The 26538-nt window shown below is 37.1% G+C and overlaps 1 protein-coding gene across 4 annotated transcripts in view; it reads right to left on the bottom strand.

The window, feature by feature from the left end:
* Nucleotides 1-26538, bottom strand: part of SNX9 (sorting nexin 9) — a 61283-nt gene that overhangs the window by 15465 nt on the left and 19280 nt on the right. For 3 of the 4 annotated variants that reach the window (XM_051801564.1, XM_051801562.1, XM_051801565.1), the window contains exons 3-12: nt 24407-24481; nt 23127-23249; nt 9915-10098; nt 9001-9154; nt 7480-7564; nt 6836-6961; nt 6433-6550; nt 3609-3739; nt 2701-2804; nt 574-677 (exon numbers count right to left, since the gene is read on the bottom strand). In XM_051801564.1, the coding sequence (XP_051657524.1) occupies nt 574-677; nt 2701-2804; nt 3609-3739; nt 6433-6550; nt 6836-6961; nt 7480-7564; nt 9001-9154; nt 9915-10098; nt 23127-23249; nt 24407-24481 (1204 nt within the window). The remainder of the gene's footprint in view (nt 1-573; nt 678-2700; nt 2805-3608; nt 3740-6432; nt 6551-6835; nt 6962-7479; nt 7565-9000; nt 9155-9914; nt 10099-23126; nt 23250-24406; nt 24482-26538) is intronic. The other variant, XM_051801563.1, reaches the window with a different exon arrangement.

Below are 26538 nucleotides of genomic sequence, written 5' to 3' on the forward strand. Positions count from 1 at the left end.
GACAAGATAGGAAAAAAAAAGAATTGGGCTAAAGATTAAGTTAGAATCAAGTTGGTTTTTCTTTTCTTTTTCTCTTAAACTCATTTCATCTTTAAATCACTCCTCCTGGCATGCAATAATCCTAAATAAGGGGTTAATAAGATGCAATTATTTATGATTTCATCAAATAGACAGGTCTACTTTGCCCATGTCACTAAAATGTAGATAAATGACAAATATATGTGGACACGTCCTACAAGGGCTTTAGCTACATTGCTAGAATTATTTAACTTTGAATATTTTTAAACCTATGGGCAGGGACCAGATATTTCTCTTATGAGATAAAGAAAAAAAAAAACAACCCAACAAAAAAACCCACATCAAACATAGCAACAAAAAACTTGCACAATTTATACTCACAGACACTGAAAGCAGCCAGAATGCTGCACAATTCTCATTATAATTTAGGATTTCCTTTAGTTTTAAGATGTGCCTTGAATTATAGACATCAAAACCAACAATAACAACAAAAAACCAAACCAACCAGAGAAAAATCAAGACAGAAATGACTGCTGAGTTCAGAAGGACACTTACGCCCTGTACACCTCTTCCAGTGCTCTTGTCCCACGGTCAGCAGCTCTTTAACTCCATCATCCATTGCTTTGGTGAACCTACCCACTGCATCACATTTCTGTTCTCTGTGGCATTTTAAAAAAGCAGAAACAAAAACCAGTTTAATAGATGCATAATGCTAACTTTAAACACAATACTGAAATGTTTAGTAGTGCCAACTAGGTCTTAAAAACATATCGGAGAAATAAATAAATTCCTTCAATTTTCCATTAACACAGCTCTGTGTACACAGTAACGATCTGTGAACTCTACAGAAGAAAACTAAGCATTTATAATTTTCACTGATAATTATTTAAACTGCATCAGATCTTACAAATACTCTCAGCCAAATGCAGCATGAGACAGCTTTCATAGCAAGGTGACACTGAGCAACTCCCTAGAGCCTCGGCAGCAGCTCCAGCTGTGGCCCAACCAACTAAGAGGTTCTCACCTCCCCACCTGCACTTCCTTCCTCAGCTGGAAACCCTACACAAAGAGTTATTTGCACAGAAACAGCACCTGGGCTTTCCAAGAGACTCTTGTTTTACTCCCCTTATCCCAGTAGCAAAACATCTTTTAATTTTCTGTACTTCATACTTTATGGTATCATGATCACAGAAAAAGCTCATGAACCAGCACAGGATTATCACCCTTCAACCAAAACCAGGATGACACAGGACTGTCAAAGTATTAAAAAAATTGTTTCAGTAAATAGTATCTTTGCACTGAAGAACCTAAGAATTATTGGACAAGACGGTTTGCCCACTTATAGGAGTAATGGCTTTCAACTGCACTCATACACTTTTAAGAGCACTCCCAGGCACTAGAACATGTGGACATCTGAGACGTTACAGCCACCCCTGCAATCGCTTGGAAATAGGTCTTCAGAACCAATCCAGGCTGCCAGCCCCAGCCAGGAACCCACACCCTCTGGTGAGCATTCCCCACAGGCTGCTTGTCTCCCCTCCATATTTGAGGACAAACTGTTTAGCAGACCATATGCTGGTCGCTCTCTGCCAGGGTTCTGTATGTAGTACATACTCTCTCCTAAACCCTATGCATGAAATCTTCCTTCTCATTCACCCCTTCAGCTTTTATGCCACTGGGATATACATAAACCACATCACTTAGGAAAAGTAGTCAAGTTTGAAATCCTCATGTTCAAAGTGGAAGCGACCTAAAAATGTCCATGTTTTTAACTAGTACAGATCTGCTACCACAGAGCTATTATACCTGTCTTAATATGCACTGAATTACTTGGATAAAGCCTATGCTGCGATATTTCCAGTTGTAGGTACATTACTGCTTTGCTACTATAAAAACTTCTATCTAGTTTATTGACACAAAGTTTCTGTGTTCTACAACAGCAAGCAAAGCGTGTCATGCATACTACAGATCTTATAAGAAAAATTATTAAGCCTAAAGGAGAGAAATAAAGGCTGCAGAATAAATCCGATCTTTCGCACTATGAAACCCGAAGGTCTATCACCAAGAGAACGATACATTAAGAAGTGTACAACATATACATATATAAAATAAATATATCCATTTGAACTTCCAGAAGGATATCTCAAAAAATTTATTAACCCATTTAAAATGAAATTTGGTAATTTAAATCACTTTTAATTTTTAATAGCTTTCCATGGATTACAGATATTAGAATCATACTGTGAGTGCAATATATACAACTATTTTACAGAAACACTGTTTTCCTTATTGGTCCACCTACAGTTATCCTAGGCTACTTGGTAAGTCTACCACTTTTTTCTATTGTTGGAGCATTAGAGATCAAAATATTCTTCCATAGCCATATAAAACATAACTCCGTAGGATATGATAGTACTCTATTCCATCAACTAGGTTTACATAAATTGTTTTATGTTTAGTATTCTGACACTGAAGTCAAAGAGACATCACATGGAGTTCCACCAAGCTTTGGAGGGCTTGATATGAAAATCTCATATTTAAACAATTTTTCAGCTCTGCCTTGATGAATATCTCTTCAAATCCATGGATATGTGTGCACACTTACTATTTGAGTTTTGTATTAGCTCAGTATCAGTTGTATACCCAGATACATAATGCCCATGCAAAAATAAACCACCTTACATTTCTACCATATCCAAGTCAGGAGCTTCTGGTTCCATTGTAGAAAAGATCAGGACTCCTACAGTTTCATCTTTTTCTGCCTTCCGCTTTCCAGTTTTCCACTCCTTAAGAAAAAGAAAAAAAGAGACAAAAGAGGTTTTTAAGACCAGATTGGATAATTTACTCTTTCAGCAAGATCTATGTGTATTTAGAAGTGTGATTATTTTGAGGAGAAAGAAGCAGAGTTTTCCTGTTTATTTCCTCATTTATAACCGAGCTGGAGCTCAACCATAAAGAAACCGTTATTTACTGAAGGTTTATTTACTTTATTTATTATTTAGTGAACATATTAAAACCTCTTTCTCAAAAAAAGTATAAAATAAAATATGTGTATGTGTAATAAAAAAAATGGCTGTTTATATCAGACTGCAGCGTAATGCTTTGACAACCCATTTCAGTGAAAAATTGTGGTTTTGAGGGAGGGGGTTTTTTTAGATACCATATAGGATCAGACACAACCTAGATCTACTATGAAGTAGCTTTTGTTAGCAGAGCAGTAACACTCAGAGGATCACAGTGATTAGTAAATCCAGCAGAGACAGAGCAAGGCAACAGTCAAAAGAGTATTTATGTATTATTCTGTCCTCTGATGGAGGACACAAACTGTCCCTTAAAAGACTGGCAATAAAGCTACTTTGAAGAGTACAACTCTGTTGGAATGGTATATAGCATTTCACATGAGCAACTTTATGCCTTGTTTTGATCACTCAGCTGAGTTAGGAAATGCAGCAGTTTCCAGCCTGTCACTACTGCCCACAGGGGCAGTATGAGGCAAACACGGCAACTACAGAGCTGAACTCTTGGTTTGAAGGGAAATTTGAGGGGGACAGCAGTGCCTCAGTCTGTGAATGAACTTTTTTATCTCCCACCTTCTCATCTCGGAAATTGAGGAATTGCTGGAAAACTTCACTTTCTGAGACAACAGGATGGCGACACATTCTCGTCATCCAAGCTTGCAGTCTCTCCATACGCATTTTGATAAATTCTTCTTCAAAGCGCCCTGTTATATATTGAACAATAATTATTACATTTCTACTCTAGCACCCTCAATTTTTTTTCTTTAATTTAAACTGAAACAGAACCTGTAATTCATCTGGTGAGTTATTAACCATTTAATGACTCAGAACTTACAAGAAGGAAATACTGCTGACAAATCAGAACAACCTTAAATTACAGTATAGTCATTACTGACCAAGAGTCCTCCTTTTTAAGACTGCCATGAAATATAAAAAAAACATAACATCCACCCACAATTCAAATACACTTTTGGGTAAAAAAACCCAATAAACTTTTGGATGGAAAAATTAGGTATTCAGATGACCAAGAGAGAAACTAGCCACAGTCTTGGAATGCAGATATTTTTTCTGATACAGTCTGGTAAACTCATGGTCAATGTCAGGCTCAAACATTGAAGAAAAAGGAGCTAATTACTTTACAAGTTGTCATGTACTAGCTACAAAGCACTGAAATTAGACTGTTAAAATCAAATCACAGATTTAAAAAAGCAGCACGTCCTATAAATATATTTCCATATAGGTAAATTGGGGAAAAAGTAAAAAAATCTCAATAAATCATATGCATAAACTGTCTACATACATGTGAGTGTGTAACTGAGTTTTTTGTAAAGATATTTTTAACACAAACTAAAAAAGTAACCAGTTTTTTAAAAACCAGTAGTGCATCATCACTGTGTATTTGTAAGAACCTTTTAGTTTTAACAAAAACTGTCTTCTTGAGAGAATCCTTTATAATTTTAAAAAATGCATGACATCAGACTTCTAAAGCATACAGTGAATAGGATGTATTTGAAAGGAATGAGAGAATCCTCCAGCACCCAACTCTTCTAATTTCCATAGCAGCACAGATGACAAGCCTTGAACGCATGTACTCTTTCAATATAATTCTACTTTATAGTTACTATGGCAGCAGTTCTACAAGGGTGAGTTGTTTGTGGTTTGGTTTTATTTATTTATTTATATTTATTGCAAATATGGAAACTAGCAACACTAGCAAATAAAGAACACAACTAATGAAAAATGAACTTTGGGTATGGGTCCTTTTCCTGCAAACTAGCAAAAAAAAAAAAAATCATTATATACCCTTCAGTAATACTTTATTTCATCTTTAACCTATACAGAAATCTCCACAGCATTTGTGCAAGGAATGCAAAGCAACAGAACAGTAACATTTGGAAATTACATGCTGGTCATTCAGTATATCAGCAGCAGCAAAAATAGGACCCTAACAAAGTCAGTCTGTAAAGAGTCTTGTTTCCTCAAGACCAACAGACAGAAATACTTCTCTAGACAATCTTTGGAAAGAAGCCTCCTAAACACAGTGAAAGATAAGCACCATTTTCCCCCAGAGTATCCCTGTAGTATTTCAAAAAAAGAGACATGCTTTTCTTTTCATTTTTAGCGCAAGGGAAGTTACTCTCTCCCACGGACTCCAGAAGACAGAAATCCACAGGCAACATTTAACTGTGATGCCAAACTCTTGAGTCTCTTAAGTTACAGTAACAACGAAATCTAGAGACCCCATCAGGTCTTCTGGTTTCCTTTTAGTCCACATGCACATGTTTAAATAAAAATGCTGGTCAATTCTAAACACGAGGCTAAGGGGAAGAAGTCACTTCCTCACTTTTCAGTTTCCTCGGCATTTATCCCAGCAACTTCATCAATGCTTAGCTTTCTTCAAATACAGCAGAGCTGCTGCATTTTCAGTGATGCCCACAGCCACGTGGTTGGCAACATGCCGGCACTTGTATGTTTGTTTTTGGCTGGTTGTCTTACAGACTGTATAAAAACTCTTACCAGAAAACATACAAGAGGAAATAGGCAAAAGTAATGCAATTCCATCCTATACAGGTGTCCATTCTTTTCTTGCATTCTAGAATGTCCTTCTAGAAAGTAAGCCAGAGACTTCTGAAAATCATAGGCATTGCCATATTCTATTGCAATGACTGAACTTCTGTGCATTTAAAGGGTCCAATCCCACTTTTCTTGAAATCAGAACAAAGGATTTCCAGAAGCTTCAGAGAGTTTGGTCAAGCTGAACTGACATCAAACCAGAGCAGAATGCTATACAAATGAAAGATGCTTTCTAAATCAAGTGTGAAATCAAGCAAGAGGAGAAACACTGCAACATTTCACTTCTGAGTGAAAAAGCCAGTTTGTGTGGGGATGCTCCCTCTCTTCTGGGAGCTTTGTTTCAAAGCTCTGACAATGTAACATATGTGCAATCAAATGTAAAAGAAAAAAACCCAAACAAAATAAAACACAATGTACCCCTTCCCCTCCCTAAAATAAAAAAAGACCAAAAAACCCCACTTAAAAACATTTGTCCAGACAATCAGCAAATATGCAGCATAAATAGTTATCTCTTCTCTCCAATAATAAATATTATCTTATGTAGTAATTAGGGAGAGTTGTTTTGTTTTGCTTTTAATTACCATTTTTTTTTAATCGCTGGACTACATAATTAAACCTGACTTCTGAAATTATTCTCTTAGTACTGATCTTTTATGATCAATTTGCCATAACAATTCATCGTAAATTTTGAATGATGAAAGGTTGGGGTTTTGGACACCTTCTTTAAAAGTAATGGGAAAAACAAACAGTAAGAAATAACTGAACCTTAAAAAAAGTGATCTCCTTATTTCCCATTCCATGAATTCACAACCATGAGTATTACCTGTTACTTGCTTGTCTGGAAGAGAAGGGATTGGAATGGCTAATCCAAATTTAACCAGGAGCCGCTCATACAACCAGTCAAAGTGCTTGTATCTGTGGTTGACAGACCGATTAGTGTTCTGTAAGAGAAACACAGCTCTGAACTTTGACAGACATCTACAGATGGTGACATGAAACATGACCAGAATGGTAACTACATGGAATGTAAATACAATTTATGATTTAGAGCCTTATTACAGATGAACTTGAAATGCTAGAACAAAGCACTACTCTTTGTGGAAAAAAAGTATGACAACTACCACTTACTCTTATGATGCTCTTACCAAGTCACACAAACTGTATTATTTATGTGTAAAAATGACACATATTTGCAAGACAATAGATCCTGTTTCAGATACACTTACAGTGCAGGTCAGCTGGTATTCAATGTAGCTCTTGAGACCATACATTTTAGAACCTTTTTTGGGATCTGCCACCACACAGTCAAATGTAGAGGTAGGATACACCCACATGGGGCCATAATCACCAATCTGTAAGAAATAGCAAATATTATCTTTAAATATATCATGTTGTACAAGCTGCAAACAAGGAGACAAATATCTTCTCTCTTCATTTGACAGTTGCCATTGATTTCAGTGAGAGACTGAGAGTCCAGAAATAGAGGGGTTTCTTGCAACCAGGGATGATTGACCATAGTTGAGCTTATCTTGCAAAAATTTCCCAAATAGCAAAGGAGTGATGAATTCCAGGGCTATTTCAACCACATTTCACAAAACAGCATATATCCAGAAGAGTTTGTTTTTTAGATCAGAAAACGACCTGACCATAGTACTGAAAATAATAAACACCATCATCATTATCACACTTACCTGTTTTATTATGACAGTTCTATTTCTAATTATATGTTCAGTGTCAGTTTCTTCTGACCCAAATACATATAGCAACCCTGAGTCTAAAAGTTCAGTTGGAAAAAACAAATAAAAAAACCTAGTCCCAAAACAAAGCACACCACCCACACAGAAAAATTACACACATGTCCCCAACTTACAATTATGGGAATTTTCTCTTTGGGTTTTGCTAGCTGCTTTGCCAACAGATACTGTTCCATTCCAGGTTTTGCAAATCCAGGAAATCTAACAATAAAATGAAGTGAAAAGTTTATTCCATATTATCTTTCATTTGACATATGCAGAATTACCAGCCATTATGGGAAAAAAAAAAACCCCTAAGTATTTCTCAGGTATAGAAAAGAATTAATGTGAATTATTTTAACAACCAACAATTTGCCCTGAAAAAAGCAGAAAACTTTTAGCTACTGACATGCAGCTTTTTCTTTTGTGCGTATGTGTGTGTAATATGGGCCTCTTCTTCCAGAGCAAAGTGCTATTTGAGCTCTGCAGGCCATCAGAGCAAACATAATAGGAAGACACAGAGTAACATCTGTCACTCCCCTGCAGCCCACCGTCTCTGAAAATACACACACACACAGATGCTCATGCACCTGAGATTTCATATTATGACAAGTAAAACCTCTGAAAGAATGATAAACAGCAGATTTATCAACGAGTTATCTCAAATCATTTATCCACCGATTAGAAAGAAATCTGCACAAAAATCACTGTAATGTCCTTGAAGTCTTATAAAAAGCTTTATAAAAAGCAAATTGTAGTGCTCTTTCTAATTAGGAAGATAATTAGCCCTTGAAGTATTGCCAACTTACTGCCTGCTTGCAGAAACATGAGGAGTAAAATGGGACTTACTTCACAGACAAATAACACTCTTAAATAAGGCATTTTTTTGGGTTTATAAGTAGATGCCACAACGATGCAGAGTTACTCTTGCACATTGGACAAAAACCCCACTGATGAACAAAATTAACAAATAGTCATGAAGAGACAGTTGATATTAGTTACACACCCAAGGAACCATTATTCTAAGATTTTTTCCACTCTGCTTTTATCCACTTAGAGATTACTACACAGTAGCTCTAAGAGTAACAGTAGTTTTAGAAAACAAACATTAAGTTGTAACATAAAATAATGCTAGTATAGCCCTGACAAAGCTTGATGCTACTGGAAGATTTTTATATAATAATCAAACTTTCTGTGGCTGAGGAATCAACTTGGATGATACACAGTAGAGCAGAACCTTTTCCCACTGGAAACTCAAATTGCTCAGGAACTCTGGGGCAGCATCTCTGATCAGTCTCTACTGCATGGATAAGACATCCATCACCTTTCATTTTCATTAAGAACACAAACTGTCAAAGACAGTTACATTTTAGAGACCAGTAGGTCCAGAAGTTCAGACATTGTGAAAGGGTCCTTTGCTTGTATAACACCTTGAAAAATTATACAACTTTGTCATGTACTTTCAAGCTTTCATGGATCTGTCGTGTCCTCTGATCACTCAGGGAGTATGCTGAACTACAAATCCATCTTCTCTTCTAACCCAAAACTGTAATATTTACATTGCATATTTCAAGAAGGTTGAATGTCACACATTTACACATCTTGACAAATTCCAGTCCTCTTCAATATATACACATTCCCCCTGCATTTTCAATTACTTGTTAAGTGGTAACTTCATAGCAGCTGCACGAGAATTTCCACGCTGGACCCCCCCAGCCTCTGATGCCTCAGTTTCCTTGTAACCAAGGTAAGACGGTGAAGCTGATTTTGGGTCATCCCAGTCATCATCCCAATCATCGTCATCAGCAGCTGCTGAAGTACAGGAGGGGGCAAGGGGATAGGGAAAAGGAGAAAGTTAAATAATTTCTCTTCACAAGAAGAACCAGGTACTTCAGCACTCAAATAAATAATCAACAAAGTAAATATATTAAGATCTAGTTCAGCCTTCTGTTTTATGATTCCTCCTCAATTACCATTGTCCTCACCAAATACAACCTGCAAAGCAGTACACTAGAAATCCATTGAGGGAGAGCAAAAGGAAAAAGAAAATAAGAAAGAAAAGATGATGGTTTAAGATTAATTCAATGGGTTCCATACTCACAGAATCCAGGTTAGCATTCCCCAGTTATGGGTTCACCTCTTAATTTAGGCTTTTACTACAAAAAGTAGAGAAGCCTTCTGAAAGGTTAGTCACTTATTTAAATTAAGTATTTAAGAGATTACTTCTTCACAAGCCTGAGGGCAAATATTCAAGGATGTTTAAAAGTTCCAGTTATGCAAGATGAACTACATGCCTGAGAATAGATCATGTATGCACAAGACTTTGGTTTGCCAGATTTCCATACAACTTTCATGTGTCTGTTTTGATCTGATTTTAAAAAAATGTATTTCATTTTCAAAAATACTATTATTTTAGTGTCCAGATTACCCATATGGCAATGTGCTACTAGGAAACTGGTTCTGTTGTTTTTTTAATAAAGTATGTTCCGTAGTTATGAAAGATTAAATAATTCTTACCTCTACTGTCCACCTACTCTAATTTATTAAAAAAATAAGAGCATTATTAGCACACCTGGTCCTTGATAAGCCTGTGGATGACCAAATGCTGCTGCTGCCTCCCAGTTATTTGAAGCACTGTTTCTCTGGCCAGCTGCACTTTCAGGTTTCGTCGCCCAGCTGTCAATAGCATTTCCATTATCCCAGTTCCCAGACTTCCCAACATTCCAGCTGGACCAAGGATCATTGGCAATGCTTGCCTACATCGTATAAAGACAAAAGTAAAGAAGCAATTGCTGAAGAAATGAGCAAAAACCGTGTACTTTCCTCTTGAAGTCTTTGATCTCCTGCTAATAGGCTATGAGTTTGCATTTAGCACTTCACTTGTTGATTTAGGAGCAGCTGTCAAATCTTATGTTTCCAGCTACACAACTTTTACATGCAGCAAGCACCTGGAAAAACTTTTCATCAACTTTTCATCAATGTAACACCAATACATACTAAAAAGAGTGTTTCTCCTCAGGGAAATTACCCTGTCTTTTGCAACAGTGTTAGGAAGCAATCTCACATGGTAATTATTTTACTCTGACACCATAAGTATGGTGCATGTGAACTATTAATTACCTAAAGCCATGGACTAATTAGAACATTTAAAACAGGAACTCGGAAGTCAAGGATTAGGTTTTTGCAAATACTTATTTTATCAAACTCAGATTATTTGCTTTTACTAAAAGCAAATCATAAACTGCCCACCCACATCATTACTATTGATATGACAATTAGGGAGTTAAGGCCAGCAATCTGCTGAGCTACCCTGTCAGAGCTTAACTCATTCACAGTGAAGATGAGAAAATGAAACAAGCATCTGCCAGGGAACAGTCTGGCATCTCCCTGGAGACCTACTCTCTCAGCATAAGCTTGTGGTGAAGGTAATCACATATACCCTTCTGCTGATGCTGTTGTGGAGGTGGAAACCTCAGTGAAAGAGTGTAGAGCACACATGCCTCTAACTACTGCATCAATTTGTCAAGTTCATCTGCCAGTTAATCCTGCTCAGCTCCTTGATTTTAACACTACACTTTGAAAAAACATTGACTAGTTAAGTGCAGTCTGCTTCAGACACTTAGTACAGAGACTTGCTGGCAGAAAGAAAAGATTGCACACATATCAAAACCCACATACCCAAAATGTAAGAGGAAGAAAGAGGAGAAGGGAAAAGAAGGCAAACAAAGCCAAGAAGGCTTGTCTTGTTCAGCAGAGAGAAACTGGGTTTTGTAAAAGGAAGACTCAAATCCTAAAGAAGTTAGTGCATTATTTTTATCATGAAGCAGCATATCAAAGAAGAGATGCCTAATATAAATTAATTGCTACTAGACTATAACATTTACATGTATCTCAGAACATTTGCGGGAACAGAAAATTTAATAGAACTCCCACTAAAAGCCAAATTACTATCTGCAAAAATATTGGATAACTTTTTCTTACAGAAAAAAGGTACAGCTACTCCACATCCCATTTTTCTCCACTAAACATTCTCTTCTCTCATTTCAGCTTTGATATACTACTTAGGAATAAGAACTCTCACTTCAGTTTTTCAGATTTCACAGACACTATCTAACCTTAAAGACTTGAAAATTATGCTGGTATCATATAACACCTGTCCTTTAGGTTCACAGTCCCCAGGATCTGGAAATAAAGACCAAGCCCCTGGGGAAAAAAATCACCATTCAGAAAACTCATAAGAGACAGTCGATCTCTAGGAACTGATGGAGAGAGACAGATTATGTGGACAGTTTCTATATTGACAGTTTGGGGACTTTTTTTTTTTTAAGGATGAAACTGATGCAAGAACACTACCCTGTAGTGGAGCAATATCATTGAGGTCTACCTAATTCTTGGATAGCTGATACACAGTGCTACTCTCAGCAAATTACAAACAAGTTGCTGGTAGCTTATACCAGTCTGCTCTCTTCCTGTGATGTTCACCTGACATGAGTTTATGTAAAGTGAAATAACCATACATGGCATTAGTTAGAGTGCACTATCTTTGCTAAATGAAAACACATACACTGGGGCCCAACCACACGGAAAAGCATGCTTGCTTCTAACATAACTTACAGTACCTAGAAAAGAATAGTTTGCATAATATTAATTTGCCTATACTTCCACAATATATGGTGTGCTGATTACCAGCAAATCAAAGCCCAGAAGTGGGATGATTGCCAGAAGAATGAGTAAAGTTTTCCTCTTCTCTGTAGTAGTTCATGTGAAATCTGGTACATGAGTAGGCAGCAAAGAAACCTTAAAATCTGCTGTGAAACAAGGGGGAGGCAATAATATTAACACTGGGTACACTACTAAAGAATGACTGTCAAGAGCAATCATCAAACTTGCAGATAGTTGCTGATATACAGTAGATTCTGTACAGCAACGGGAATTGTATTACTTAAATTGCACTCTCAGATGTCTTAGCTCTGTGTACCTATATGGAAGCACTATTCAAATCAGAAAATTTTACTTCTGAGGTGTCCAAGAAAGCTCTGGGATAAGCTCTTGCCCTTAGGTGTATTGCCCACAAGCTATAAAAGGGGTGGAATAGGCTACTCCCCCTCAGTTCCTTTCAGCCAAAGGGTCTACATCTCTTTCTGAGGCACTGGGGACGAGCGCAAGAGGTGGGTTAGGAATCTCTATATACAGACAACAATTTTCAAAGAGCAGGACTCCTTTCAACTTTCTTGAGATCTTTGCCTACACACTGTGGACACTCCTAACTGGTAGTCAACAATCAGTAAACATGAAGAAGGGTTCAGGAATCAGGCTTGTCATCCTCAAGGTTCTAGGGCATCATGGAGGACCAAATAAAGACACATCAATTATTAAAAGGGTAATCTCAGCTCCAGTCAGCAGTTCTGTGGATTTCAGCAGCTGACAAATGCTATACAAGAAGGCACTGGCATGGCCTGGCTCTGGTTGAATACCCTAATTGAACCAGCAAGTATTTTGCAAGTGATTAAATTACATGTTCTTACGCCTTTAGTTTTCCATAACTGAAATTGCCAACCCTCTGATCTCTTCTTAGTCATCACAAAAAATGTGAACAGTCCTTGCAAGAAACTGATATTTAGTCAATATTATTTGATACAACACACCTAATATCCAAGTATGCAAGCAATCTCAAATGCAAGCACACACACAAAAAAAAATGCCGTACCACACAACTAAGAAACTAATCATCCTTCAAATTAAGCATTGCATCTCTTCGCTCCCAAAGGTAACATGAAACAAGTACATTGAGATCAAATTCAAGGACGAACCCCTAAAAGGCAGTTGATTTTCCTTTTTGAAGGTACTATGAACTTGCTCTCTTCTACTGTTCTAGGAGAAAAAACAAGACAGAAAGACTATATGGGGAACGGACAACAGAGGGAACCATTACTGAATATTTTAAGAGTCTTCCACCAAGGGCAGATTCAAAACCACTACAGAAGCAGATCGTTACTGGCAGGGGGCTAGGAGATGGGAAGAGAAATCTATATCTAATAATAGTTGAATGAGAAAAAATTCCACCAAACAGAAAAATACTCAGCTTGGGAGTGGAATATCAGTATCTTTACCAAATAAATCATTAATTAAATCAGAACAGTGACATATTTGCTACTTTCCAGAGAATCCAAAGCTATAGACAGTAAAACTAAGGTAAAGCACTGAGGTGTCCCTCTGCCCTGGCTAAAAATCTTTATTTGATCTCATAGCCAACTAAGTTGTTCCTGGCAGACTCCTTCCTCATATTAATGCATGCTCCTGAGAGACAAATCATCCATTCTACCCCTGAGGGACAAAAGCCAAAACAAAAACAATGCTCAGATGCTAAAACTAATTTAAGTAACTAAAAATACCTAGGTAACTGTGCCATCAAAAATAATGACCTCCAACTGTAAGAAATACACCTTGAAATCTACTCTGAGAGACAGAAGCCATGCTGAAGCAGTGAATAGAGAAAGTAAGTCTGATCAGATCAAGGGAAGTTCAGGACAGTCAAAGCTGCAATGTGAAGTGTTATGCTTTTGAAGGAGGGTTTTAAAGAGACAGACAGTACAGAGCAGTGGCAGAAAACACAAGAGAAGTCATGGTGGCTCAGCAGAATAGCTCACAGGAATGAACATACTTCTCCAGTTTTATAGCTGCCTTAGTTACCTGCATGGAAACAAAGCCTTAGGCATACTCAGACATTACACTAAACTTCAGATCTTTGGCTAACAATCTCTGACAGATACATTTAAAAAAAAAGTAAGTGAATTCATAGATAGTCACCCTAAAAATCAAGTGTTTTGCTCCAGGAAAAAAGACAGAGGGTTGAAAGCCTATATTAGCAGATAAGTGAAGTAGCTGCCATACCCATGATATTTTATGGCTAAGCTTTCTTAAAGGTAAATCATAACCTTAGCATTGTGGTGCAGGACATTTTTTTCAATTCTGAAGGAAGGTCCTCTTTCCTATAGTACAACTTAAAAACTTACGCATCCTTAAAGAAATGCTCTAGGAAAAGCAAAAATGGAGATGGGCTAGATTTTAGAGGATAATCAACCTTAAAGAATCATACTAGAATGTTCCTGTGGATAAATACATGAAAGCAACACAGGAGAGGACCTCCAGAAGCAGCTGACAAGGAGGCAGTGGCAATGCTGTCCTAGGAATCTATTTGTTCCTCAGCCACTCCTGTCACCCTATCAACTCCTGATCCAGCTCAAAAAAAAAATCCATATTTGAAGTACAAAATGTTCTTTTAGAAAAATACCTAATTTAGACTTGAGAAAATAATATTCAGTGATGGGACAAGGGGAGGCAAAACACATTGTCACCCTCACCGGCTAAAGGAAATGCCTTTTTTTTTTTAAATTAAAGTCTGCTTAGTTTCAAATTTCAGACACTAAAAATCCTATACACATTTATTCAGTGGAGCTCCCTCAAGCTTATTTTTTTGTTACTCTAAATGGCAATCAAATCACTTCTTTATATCCTTGTCTTCTCTTGAGCTGATTTCAATCCCTAATGGCTCCTTCTTGAAACACAGATGAGAAATTTCAGACAGTTTTTCAAGTACCAATCACAGCAATGCCAGAAAGAGAAGAAAGGCTCCCTGTTTCTCTCTGATGTTCTCTAGACATCCCAGGATCAGGCTACCAAAATTAAATAAGGCTTTATCCTTCCTTTTTTTGGGAAAAGCACTCCCTATTTCTGTTTGGAAACAGAGGACAGGGGTTACCCTTGTTGCCTTCTTTTTGGAGGAGGAGAAGTTGGAGAGTATTATTGGCTAAGGTTTTTTAGCTTACCACTTTCAATTGCAAATGCCCATGATTCCACTTTAAAATAAGTGCTCAGTGAACAATAAAAATTAAAATCAGGAAGGAAACTATATACTGCAGTAAGCCCCCTGCTGAGCTGAAGGGGATTGTGCAACACATGCGTGCCATCTGCCACTGTGAGTGTGCAAGCAAGCAGAAATGTTCATAGGAGGGCTGACAAGATTGTCAGCATTATCAAGTTAAAACATTCTTTATATAGTCAGTGACAAACTGCTAGATCACAAGTTATGATCTCATGAAATAAGAAGTCAAATGAAAAAAAAAAGGGTAATGCAGGGTCCTGCAGAAAAATAACTGGATACCAGTACAGGCTGGGGGTTGACCTGCTGGAAAGCAGCTCTGTGGAGAGGGACCTGGGGGTCCTCTTGGTGGACAACAAGTTGTCTCAGTTATGAGGAAAGGCTGAGGGAGCTGGGCCTGTTCAGCCCTGAGAAGAGACAATGGAGAGGGGACCTCATCAATGCCTGTAAGTATCTGAAAGGAGGAGTGTCAGGAGGATGGAGCCAGGCTCTTCTCAGTGATGCCAAGCAATAGGACAAGAGGCAACGGGCAGGAACTGATGCACAAGAAGTTGCATCTAAGCATGCAAAAGAAATTTGTTACTGCTCAGGTGACTGAGCACAGGAACAGGTTGCCCTGAGAGGCTGTGGAGTCTCTCTCACTGGAGGTATTCAAGAACCATCTAGATACAATCCTGTGCTATGTGCTCTAGGATGACCCTGCTTGAGCAGGGAGGTTGGACCAGATGACCCACTGTGGTCCCTTCCAAACTGCCCCATTCTGTGATTCTGTGAATCATACAAGAAAAAAAAGCATGCCAACACTCTAATTTGTGGAAAACTATTTCAACAATCAGATTTTGCCTCAGGGTATGGTGCAGTTGAAGATGGGGAGTGATCACAGTACTACAGCAGTTTAACAGCTTCCTGCCTGAGCCTTTGCATTTCACTGGGTCATCCACAAAAAAGCTCAAGACAATTCTATAATTGGAATTGGTACAATCACTGTCACGTGTTGGATGGTTATTTTTAAATATGTGAATGTGATTCATTTCAAAGCAAGCAAGCCACTATTTGCAATACTGTAGAGAAGCCATTGCCTTGTACTTAAACAAGAATTGGTCACAAATTCCTGTTACAGGTCTGAATGCAATATTGTGATTGAGATGAGGGAGGGGGAAAAATTGCTTTCAAATTACACATTTCAATAGAGGATGTTACGCTGTCATTATCTGTAACAGGAACTAGAAGTTATGATTGTAATTGTAACTCTCATAGTTAACCTACCCACATATTTTTAAAGATAATTTAACATACTGGTTTAACAAGATAAACTGGACTAAACCAAATACAAGTGAGTTACATTTCCCATGGCGATACTTCTACTTTACTACACACACAGAATCGTCAGAGAATGGAAATGCTGTTAAAGGAATGCAATAACATACATTTCAAAATTTGCACGAAAGAACAGTGCACTCTTAATAGCAGTGCTATGTCTATTTTCTTCAGTCTTAGCATTTATCGCTACTCGTAGCAGTTCCAGGAAGGGGAGAGGGGAGGGGGTGTTACAGTATGCAAATTTAACAATGTCAATTTGCCTTTCCAGCACTAAGTTGCAAAAAATGAAAAAAATATGAGGTAAAATTATGGGAATAGCTTCCTTAGTGTTCTCCTTATGCATGTTCAACAACTTGGGTCTACACACCAGGTAACTTCAGTTGCCTCAACTCCTGCACATCAAATTATGTGCTTCCACTACTATTTATTCATCCTGTCTGTACATAAGTCCCACAGTTTTCTGAAGGAAAAGGATTTTCTACACATAGGAGTGCATTTATCTTATTTTTCTTCCAAGAGAGAAACTATTCCCAGTGATTTCACACTTACAACTGTATAAAACAAAACAAACATGAGAGGTTTCTGTTAGTTGCTTCCTGTATCTACTCACGGGGCCTTATTGCTCTGCCCACAACATAACTAAGAACACAAAACGTGGATTCTCTAAGGTCAACAGCAATTAACTGAAAAATTTGCAATTCACAAAACCATGAACTCTCAGGATACTTATTTTATCCTGAACTAAGAAGAGCTGTACAGCCATCTTCATACAGAAACAAACCTGGTGGTGATTAGAGAATCAGTATCAAGAAAAGGGAACAAACTCCTCTAGAAACGCAACTTAGAGTTAGCTACATGAACTATTTTTGAATCTTAAAATATAGGGAAGCCACATCTACAGCTCTTACGTCAACATAGCTGATGATCCACTTCCACCCTGAAACAGAGAGGCAGTACTCCAATCTATTTTCATGTATAAGTTTTTAATACTAGCTTTCTATTCTGCAGAGATGGGGGAAAAAAAGGAAAAAGAAGGGCTAGACTGAGCCCTAGAGGGAAGGGAGGATAAACTATACAAACTAAAATATACAATATATTAAAATTTATAGTATTTCTATCCTATGTTCAAACCTGTATGTTACATATATTGTAAACAGCCAAACTACATTATGGCTAATTATACATACAGTCTGCTTACAGACCACTAATGAGATTACTGTACAGATAGTATTTTAACTTCTTAATAAGAAGAACTAGCTTGGGCCAATATGACTGTAGCAAAATCTAAATAAATCAGATAAACACTACTGTTAAAACAGAAAGCTGATACTTGTTCACAGCTTTTAAAGCATTTTAAGTTAGATAAATTAAAAACCACCATAAGTTGTGGTACAGAATGGGGAGAGAGATAATTGCTGTTAAAACAGCAGCTTCTGAACTTGCAACATGAGCAAAATAAATGCAAGTACATCTATGACTTGAGAAGATGTACCAGTCTTGACCACAACAAAAAAACCCCAAACCAACCCAGTTGGAGGAGACAATTCAGAATGAATTTTACATTAATGATTGTATTTCCATACATAGTAAAATTATGAAGTATTCAAATGCCACCAAGCTAATAACCTCTTGGTCAACTGCAATGAGAAGCACTATGCAGAAGTGTGGATATCCATTATTGCTACTGCCCCTGGAAGAAACTTGGCATCAAAGAAATACTACAAGAGAAAAAACCTCCATTCATTTTTTGTCAAAAACAAGAACTTTTGTACTCAGTGTATTTTTCAGATTCATTTGGTTTAACCTGACAAAATTTATATTTATTTCAGTGCCATTATTGCCAGTCTTATTCCAATACCAGAAACGTTTACAGGTAAATTACTTTACTATTTATATGCAATTCTAAAAAACAGAAAAAACATAGTGCTGATATACTTACTCACTGGCTGTTCCAGATGACAGTCTAAAATTAGCACCCTGCATTGCCACTCAGAGGAACAGCGGATTGACAGAGAGGAAAGATTTCTCATTCCCTCTGCTTCCTCTACTTGAGGGCTACCAGGTCAAAACAAGACAAGACCCACACAAAAGCCTAGGAACAGCCTCCATCTTTGGCAACTAAGGCTTCCTTAACTTGTATTTTCTTGAATCATTTCTAAAGATTTTTGGACAATAAACTACAAATGTTATGGGCAGATGCAACATTAAATTCTCCTATCTGCTTATCTCCTGCTGACTGTAGAAATAGTCACCTTGAGTAAATTTTTTTCCTCATTTTGTGTTTGATTAGCTTCATTGCTTCCTCTGATTGCTTTCCTGTCCCAAAAATCTTTTACAGATATCTTTCTTCAAAAGAGCAGCTGCAAGCTTTACCAAAGCAGCCATTGCTGGGACACCACTGATGCAAGAAATGAGCTGGAGAGAGTGAACTGCCAAGGGTCAGGTAGAATTCTTCTTAGAATGTATCTCTGTGCCCCTTTTCTACTGCCACTTTACATCTGTGGCAAACCCAGGTAAGGTACACTACTAAAGTGTTGCTCTGGTTATTAAGGCTTTATCGGTGAAGAAAAGGAAGGAAAAGCAACTGCTTTTCATTATTGCTTATTAATTACTTTTCAGGAGATTATTTACTGAACAATGACAAAAAACCTTCTTAGGAAAAGATAGTCAGGGAGTAGGGCAGTGTTTGAGTCAATGATATTTTCTTAACATCAAAAAGTTACAGTTTCCAGAGCAGGAAATCAAAAGCCTCTTGTTTGCCTGGAAAGCAAATGGAATGGGGGATGAAGGAGGAAGAGATAGTCAAGTGATGGTATTTGTCTTCCCAAGTAATACTTAAGCATGATGGAACCCTGCTTTCCTGGTGATGGCTGAACACCTGCCTGCCCATGGGAAGTAGTCAATGAATTTCTTATTTTGCTTTGTTTGTATGCTTTTTGTGTTTTGTGTGCTTTTGCTTTGTTTTTGCTTTACCTATTAAGCTGCCATTATCTCAATCCATAAGTATCCACATTTTTATCCTTCTCCCCCATCCCGTTGAGGGGGGAATAAGCAAGCTGCTGAGGGGGTTGAAATGACTACCAGGGTTAAAACACACCACTGTGGCTTAACTGGTCTCTTAAACAGAAAATGAATAAGCACCACACTCACATTTCAAATCAGCCAGATCTGTTATTTTTAATAAAGCTTGGTACTAAAAGACTACACAACAACCTGTGGGGTTTTTTTACTTATTGTTAGAAGAATGAAAGGAATTCTAAGAATTAAAACATTTGGCTTACTGAAATTGGGGAGTTGGGGCATTGTGTAACTATGTCTGTGTTAGAGTGACTTAATGTTTACAGAAAGGAATTTCTTCAATGCAGTAGTAGTAAGAAAAATCCTAAACCATCCTATTTATTTAGAATTGCTTTTATAAAGATTTCTCAGAATAAGCTTTCAACCCCTGATGTTATTATAAAATATAAGACACCATAAAATATCAGCATTTAGGAATACTGCTATTTCTTACATAGTCTACCAGACTAATCTATTTGCGAACATTTCAGTTTCCACTTCTGTGCCACCTCCAGCATCAATTCCCTTTACATTAACACATAATTTGTCAGGTTTTTTTCACTCTCCATAGCCTGAACAAGAACTTCATTTAACATTAAAAGCTTTGTATATTGACCTAGTCAGTTATTAAAGCACTTGAAAAGGCTATGGCAATTGCTTACAACTGAGCATCTGAACACAAAACAATCCCAAGTGTCTCAGCGAACTCTTGTTACACAATATAAATGTTATCATAACCAAATGCAGCGCAATACCTCTAGGAAGAAGGGTCATACCAACAAAGTAGAAGATTGTATTCTCATTAGCAGTGGCACTAAAAGAGATACCAGTATGCAGGGGATGAGGAACTCAGTATAACCTGCTGACACAGTATTACAGGAACCAATGCAATCTTTATATATAGGGTGTTTCCACACCTGCATAGCAATGTCACATCTGTTTGACACCATGCAAAGTACACAGGAGCAACGTACCCGCTTTACAGACAAGTCACAAAATCAAAGTGACTGCAGAAGAAAGGCTGCTTTTTTCCTAAGAGACGGAAAAAAGTGTCTTACATGAGACAGACAGGATAAACAGAATTTCTTCATTAAGAAGACAATTAGCCATAGAACTTTTGCAAGGAAAAAATACCTTGCACTAGAGAGCTCTCTGACCTGGGAGAAATGCCTAAGAGCCAAAAGTGGAAGCCCAAATGCCTAGTGTACAAATCAAATTCCCACTAGCAATAAGCCACTGGAAAAAACTACCAGATATATGTCAGAATCTGAAGAAACCAGTCTTTAAATCAAGATCTAGGTTTTTTTAGAAAATATATATAACCATACAGCAGTTATTGAACTCAGTTAAAGAACAAAGACTTGAGAAAAGAAAATAACTTATGACATAAAATCCTGACTGCACAACAGGATGGTTTATGCTATTAAAAAAACAAACAAACAAACAAACAAAAAAAAACCAAAAAAAAAAAAAAAAAACAAACCAGGGAAACTGAAGACCCAAATACACTAGGCCTGAAGAAATCTGCTTCCTCTCCATGTTGCATGGCCTTGGCTGCATCCAGGTGCACACTCTCCTCCTCTCTCTCTCCTATTAATGTCAGCAATATAGTTTTACTATAATGCACTGTGGTACACTGTTTTTTCCAGCTGTTTCACATAGCATTTGAAAGGAATAGGACACTTATAAGAGTAGGGCACTGATGCAGATGAGACAAGCTGTTTGCCTGAAGTTGCTCTTTTCCAAAACTTACTATGGAAATACCTGCAATTTGTATGTATTATAGTCACAGTATACTGTTGACTCTGTGTAAACAACATTGCAAAGTGGCCATATCTTCAATCTTTCTGTTCCTCCAGAAACGTAACTTCCAAGACTATATTGCCATAGTAATTCTCTATTATTTGGAATATAATAAATACCTCTATTTTAACCTTTCCCTCTACACAGGCAAGAGCTTTTTTCTCCCCTTCTACAAGAGCACAAGTACCTTGTGTTAAGCACAGAACAAGCTGTCACAGATACCTCTAGCACCATTCAAAATATTCTGTTTATTATATTAGTAAGTAATCCTTCCTAGATCAAATTAAGTTATATGTTTCTCTTCTGAGAAACAGTATTCAGATTTGACAGAAGTAGTTACTGCAAATATCTCAAGCTTCCCCAAAAGTAAAGTTTTGCTAGAAACTTTATAGCAGGAAAAAATGGGGCAAGGATAACAGACAGCACAGAAGAAAAGAGGTTTCTCCACTCTACCTTCAAATTACTGTAAGTTTTGCTGAGGGAAAACTAACCTATAATTAATACTTTTGGCTCAGTCTGACATGAGAAATTCATGAGGTATTTCAAAGTTCTGTGTTTAGCCTTACATATTAACTGGGCATCAATTAAAAAAAAAAAAGTTATAAACGTTGAGACAGTCACAGTGAGTTCTGGAGTTCTCTAGTGAGAACATGTGATCACAGAATAACAATCCTGGCATTGTCCAGCTGAATACAAGGAAGCACAAATCAAACATTCACTGTCATACAAAAATGCCCCATGTACGGTTTTCAAAAGATCTCACTTCATGTCAAAGTCCTGTGGTGCAATTAAGAAAACTAACTGATATTTAACTGACCTACAAACCAGGTGCATCCCTCCAGCTGTTACAATAAGTAAAGCATTTACTTTCCAACACAAAAGACCTTTATGTATTGCTGTTGAAAAAAAGCAGATTTTGTTCTTCCATTGACCTATGGACTTCAAAATGTTTAACTTCCTACATGTGGGACATGCAGCAGTCGTAAACTGCAATGAACAGTTTGTGTTTAAGATAATGCATGTCCTCAGATATCTAACCTGAAACTAAATATTTGCTGTTTAATGAACTGATACACCAGGCAAAAAGCTATGAATAGAGGGATTAAAAACCCTACAAAAATATTCTTGCAGCAAAACAAAAGTCAGTCTCTTCTCCAACTGACTTGGGACAATGCACGAACTTGCTTCATCTTTTTTAATCCAAGGAACAACTCTTAAACACTGAAAAAAATATATCCTGAGATTAGTTCAGTTGGTTAGAGGCTGGTGCTAATAACACCAAGGTCATGGGTTAATCCCTGTAGGGGCCATTCACTTTAAAGTTGGACTCAATGATCCTTGTGGGTCCCTTCCAACTCAGAATATTGTGTGAAACCTCTGACACCCATTTACTCTGGCTGATGATGTGTAGACTACCCAATTGTATTAGAGATAAATTTGCTCAGAGTGCACTTACAGAGACTGCAGTAGGCACAGATTTATATTATCGCAGACTGGAAAGAATAAAAACATTCCATTTCTGAAAGTGTTAAGACTACTGAATTTTCCAGCAGTGACAGTATGTGAGCAGTCAGACATATCATCAATATTCAACAAATTGTTCCCTAATGAAAACACAATTACTTTATTGAGTACTTTTATGAGGGTTCACAAATATGGTACTGCAAGCAATTACATCAAAAAAACTTTCCATGCCCACTGTCTCTGAAAAACTGTGAGACATACCTGATTAGTGCTTTTTGCAGCAGAGTTGGTCTGAGTTGTATTTGAAGAAAGGGAATCAAAAAAGGCTTGGTCAGCTAACGAGTTACCGCAGCTAATGCCGTCTTTTGCACCTTCAGTTATAATCTGGAATGGAAAAGGTTGTAAAAGATTTTTCATATATAATAATATACATATTATTATATATGAATCATCATATATAATCATCCTAACATCCTAACATTCATATCACTAGATTTTAAGATGATTGCATATAACATTTTTGAATTCAAATTCAATAGAACTTTAGACAAGAAACTGATGTGATGTTCTGGAAGATTTACTTCCACAACAGATGGAACTGGTTTGCATTGTAACTGTAACACACAAGATTGTTGTGGTAGTGGACATCTATCTATAAATTCCTTAGGGATTAAAAAGTTTGTTAACATTACTGTTTGGAGACTGGGAACTCAATACTCAGAGGAGGAATTTGGGACAGTAAGTTTGGAGAGCCAAAATCTACTAGACCATGAGCTAATCAAATGAATAAAAACACAAGGCCATGTGAGCCAGCATAGTCCTGCTTTTCCCCTCCCTTCCTCTCCACTTTTATTTTTAAATAACACAGCACTGGTGAAGGAAGGGAGGCACGTGCCTTAAGAGGCTGCCAGAGTCTTCACCTAATTGGCAACCTACAGACATACAGACACAGGCCCTCCAAGTGTGAACCAGGTTCCGGTCTTTGCATTGAGATCCCCATTCCATCCCCAACCCAATACCACTAGTCTTCAAACAAAAAACAGATCAACACACACTGAAGAGACAGCAAAGGCCCTCAGTAAGAAAATAAGCTGAGTAGTCTCTGGGCTTGGGATCCCACATCCTGAGCCCTAGAACTGTGACTCTATTCCAGAGATTTATGAGAGTGTGACGAATCTGCCACAGCAACACCGGTGCAAACTTGCATTACTCCTTTCTCTTCCATATTTGTATCATCAGAAAGGAAAAGAAAACAATTATTGGATTATGATTCAAAACAGCTCATGTTCTGCAGATCACTAGTATTTACTCCAGACAACTTACTGTTGCATTTCTTGGGAAACTACTAAGAGGCACAGCAGCTTTGCATGGTATGTTTGCACTGGTCTCCAAAGCCAGATACAGCTGCAAAAATATGATTATATATTCCAGGCTGTAACACTGATAGTTTTATGTTTGAGCATTTCAGTCTGATCAGCAAACCACAGGATGGCCTTTTTAGTAGTTCTACTTTCCTAGTGCAGAGCAGTGTAGTTACTTACCTCAACATAATCTGTTGGAACAAGTCCTCTCTCACCTTGGCTGTTTTTTCCCTCTAACCAGCCTCCACCAACATCCTAGAAGAAGTAATATAGAAATAATTTTGCTAGATGGATCCCACAGTTTGCTTCAAACAGCTCAGAAGAAAGCACTGTCTCGCTGTCAAATGCAATGTTCAAAACACAGTTATGGCTGTATAACCATGAAAAAACTCACTTAAAGCTGCTGAAGCAGCAGATACTCATTTAAACAGAACATAGACTGTGCCAGTTTCACACAGCTATTGTGGACTTTAGATTTTAGCAAGCATGAGAGGAAAAAAAGGTTGGTTTTTCAGCACTTCTCATCATTTATGAAACCACAGTCAATTGTCTGAACACAGACTGCATAAAAACAGAGCTATTATCATGTCCATTTCAAAGCATTAGTTTTAATCGATAGACTATAAAGAAACAAGACACAAAGAATTAAGCTATTGCTAATATCTGTAAAAATCTCTGCTTCCTTTATTGAAGATGCAGAGATATGTGATGAGTGAGAGCTATTACCTGCAAAAATGTTAAGGGTATTCTCAAGATTAAAAGAGCCACATACCATACAAGATCTGGAGACACTCTTTCTACTTCACATTTATTTTCAGAGGCAGATCTCATGCTATTAGTTAAAAAAGAACTAATACAGTTCAGCTCTGATCTCAGTGGGGCATCCTGATACTGTTTGGTTTTTTTAAACATATGTTCTACATACACTAAGAAACCTCTGCAGACCTTTTCAGTTAAGCATGGTTAATTCCAGGACAACATTACCTGGAATAACTCAGTTCTGTTTTAAATCAAACTGTTTATGGAACACATGTCAAGCCAGCTCACAGGTGAAAATTGGAACCACACGTGCTAGACAGCAATTACTGAATTTTACGTTTTCTTAATTTGCTTTCTAATGGATATATTTGTTTATTCACAATTTTGTTCTTTCATTTGGAAATTTTATGTAATCCTGCACTTAGCAGAACTCTGTTTATGTATTCAAGATTTTAAACAGTAAAGATCAGTTATTGAAACAACTTTCCTTTACTTTTCACTCAAGAACACAGAAATAATTAGACATCTCAGATTATAAATTCAATTAGTTTGGTTAAACTGCAAGAGCAATGACATCTTAATCCATAAGTCATATTTGCACTGCTACACTTAAAAGCAATCTTCAGTGGACTTGCATGACTTACCCTATTGCTGTCTAAATTTATCATATCAAAAAAGATCAAGAGCCTTTGTGGAAATCTGTCATGGACAGCATAAAATAAAGTGTAACTTGGTTTTAAGTATACTGCCTTAATCCACAGATGTCTTTTCAGTGAGAACTAGCTTAAAAGTTGTGAACTATTTATTTATATTTAGTCCTACTTTTGTGACATGTCATTAAACTCCTGAACTCATTTAAAATGTAACCTCTGCCACAGCACGGCACAGTATCAAAGAGGGTTCTGGTTCTACTAAATATCTCCTTCAAGTATTTAAGATCAGTGGAAATAAAAATTATAAGAATTACACATGACTAGGCTCTCCAAAGAACTAGTTTATTCTGCAGAACCTATGCTTCCTATACAATTAAATAAATTAAACCCGACTTTAAAATCAGGTGGGTTTTGTTTGTATATGTTTTAAAAGCAAAATCTATTTGCTAAGCCATATCACTAAACAAAAATCAAAAGCAGAATGAATCAACACCTTGTTATCAAGGGTAAGAATTACATAGAATAAAAGTGCATTCAAATTCAAAATGTCCACATAAATAAAATACCAGTGTTCAAAACTACTGTTCATTTAACAAGTGCCTGATAGTATTATCAATAGTATTTTCACCACTTCTTCCCTGTGCCTTATTCATATTTCTTTAATTATGAAAGAATACACAAATGTAGTAAGAAATATTTGGACTGAGTTCTTCAACAAGCTTGGAATGTTGCAGTAATTGATTAAGAAACTCAAAATCTAGAAGGGAGCTGGCATGTCACATTTAAATGCAAGTGGCAAGCACCTGAAAGATTAATACACACAAAATGTGGAACATTAGGCACACAAAAAGAGATTAATTCAGATGTAAATGTTATCACCATCATTAGCTCTTTCTTCTT

The sequence above is a fragment of the Manacus candei genome, unplaced genomic scaffold (genome assembly GCF_025592945.1).
Source record: "Manacus candei isolate 608988 ecotype Guabito, Panama unplaced genomic scaffold, ASM2559294v1 h1tg000052l, whole genome shotgun sequence".
Classification (NCBI taxonomy): domain Eukaryota; kingdom Metazoa; phylum Chordata; class Aves; order Passeriformes; family Pipridae; genus Manacus; species Manacus candei.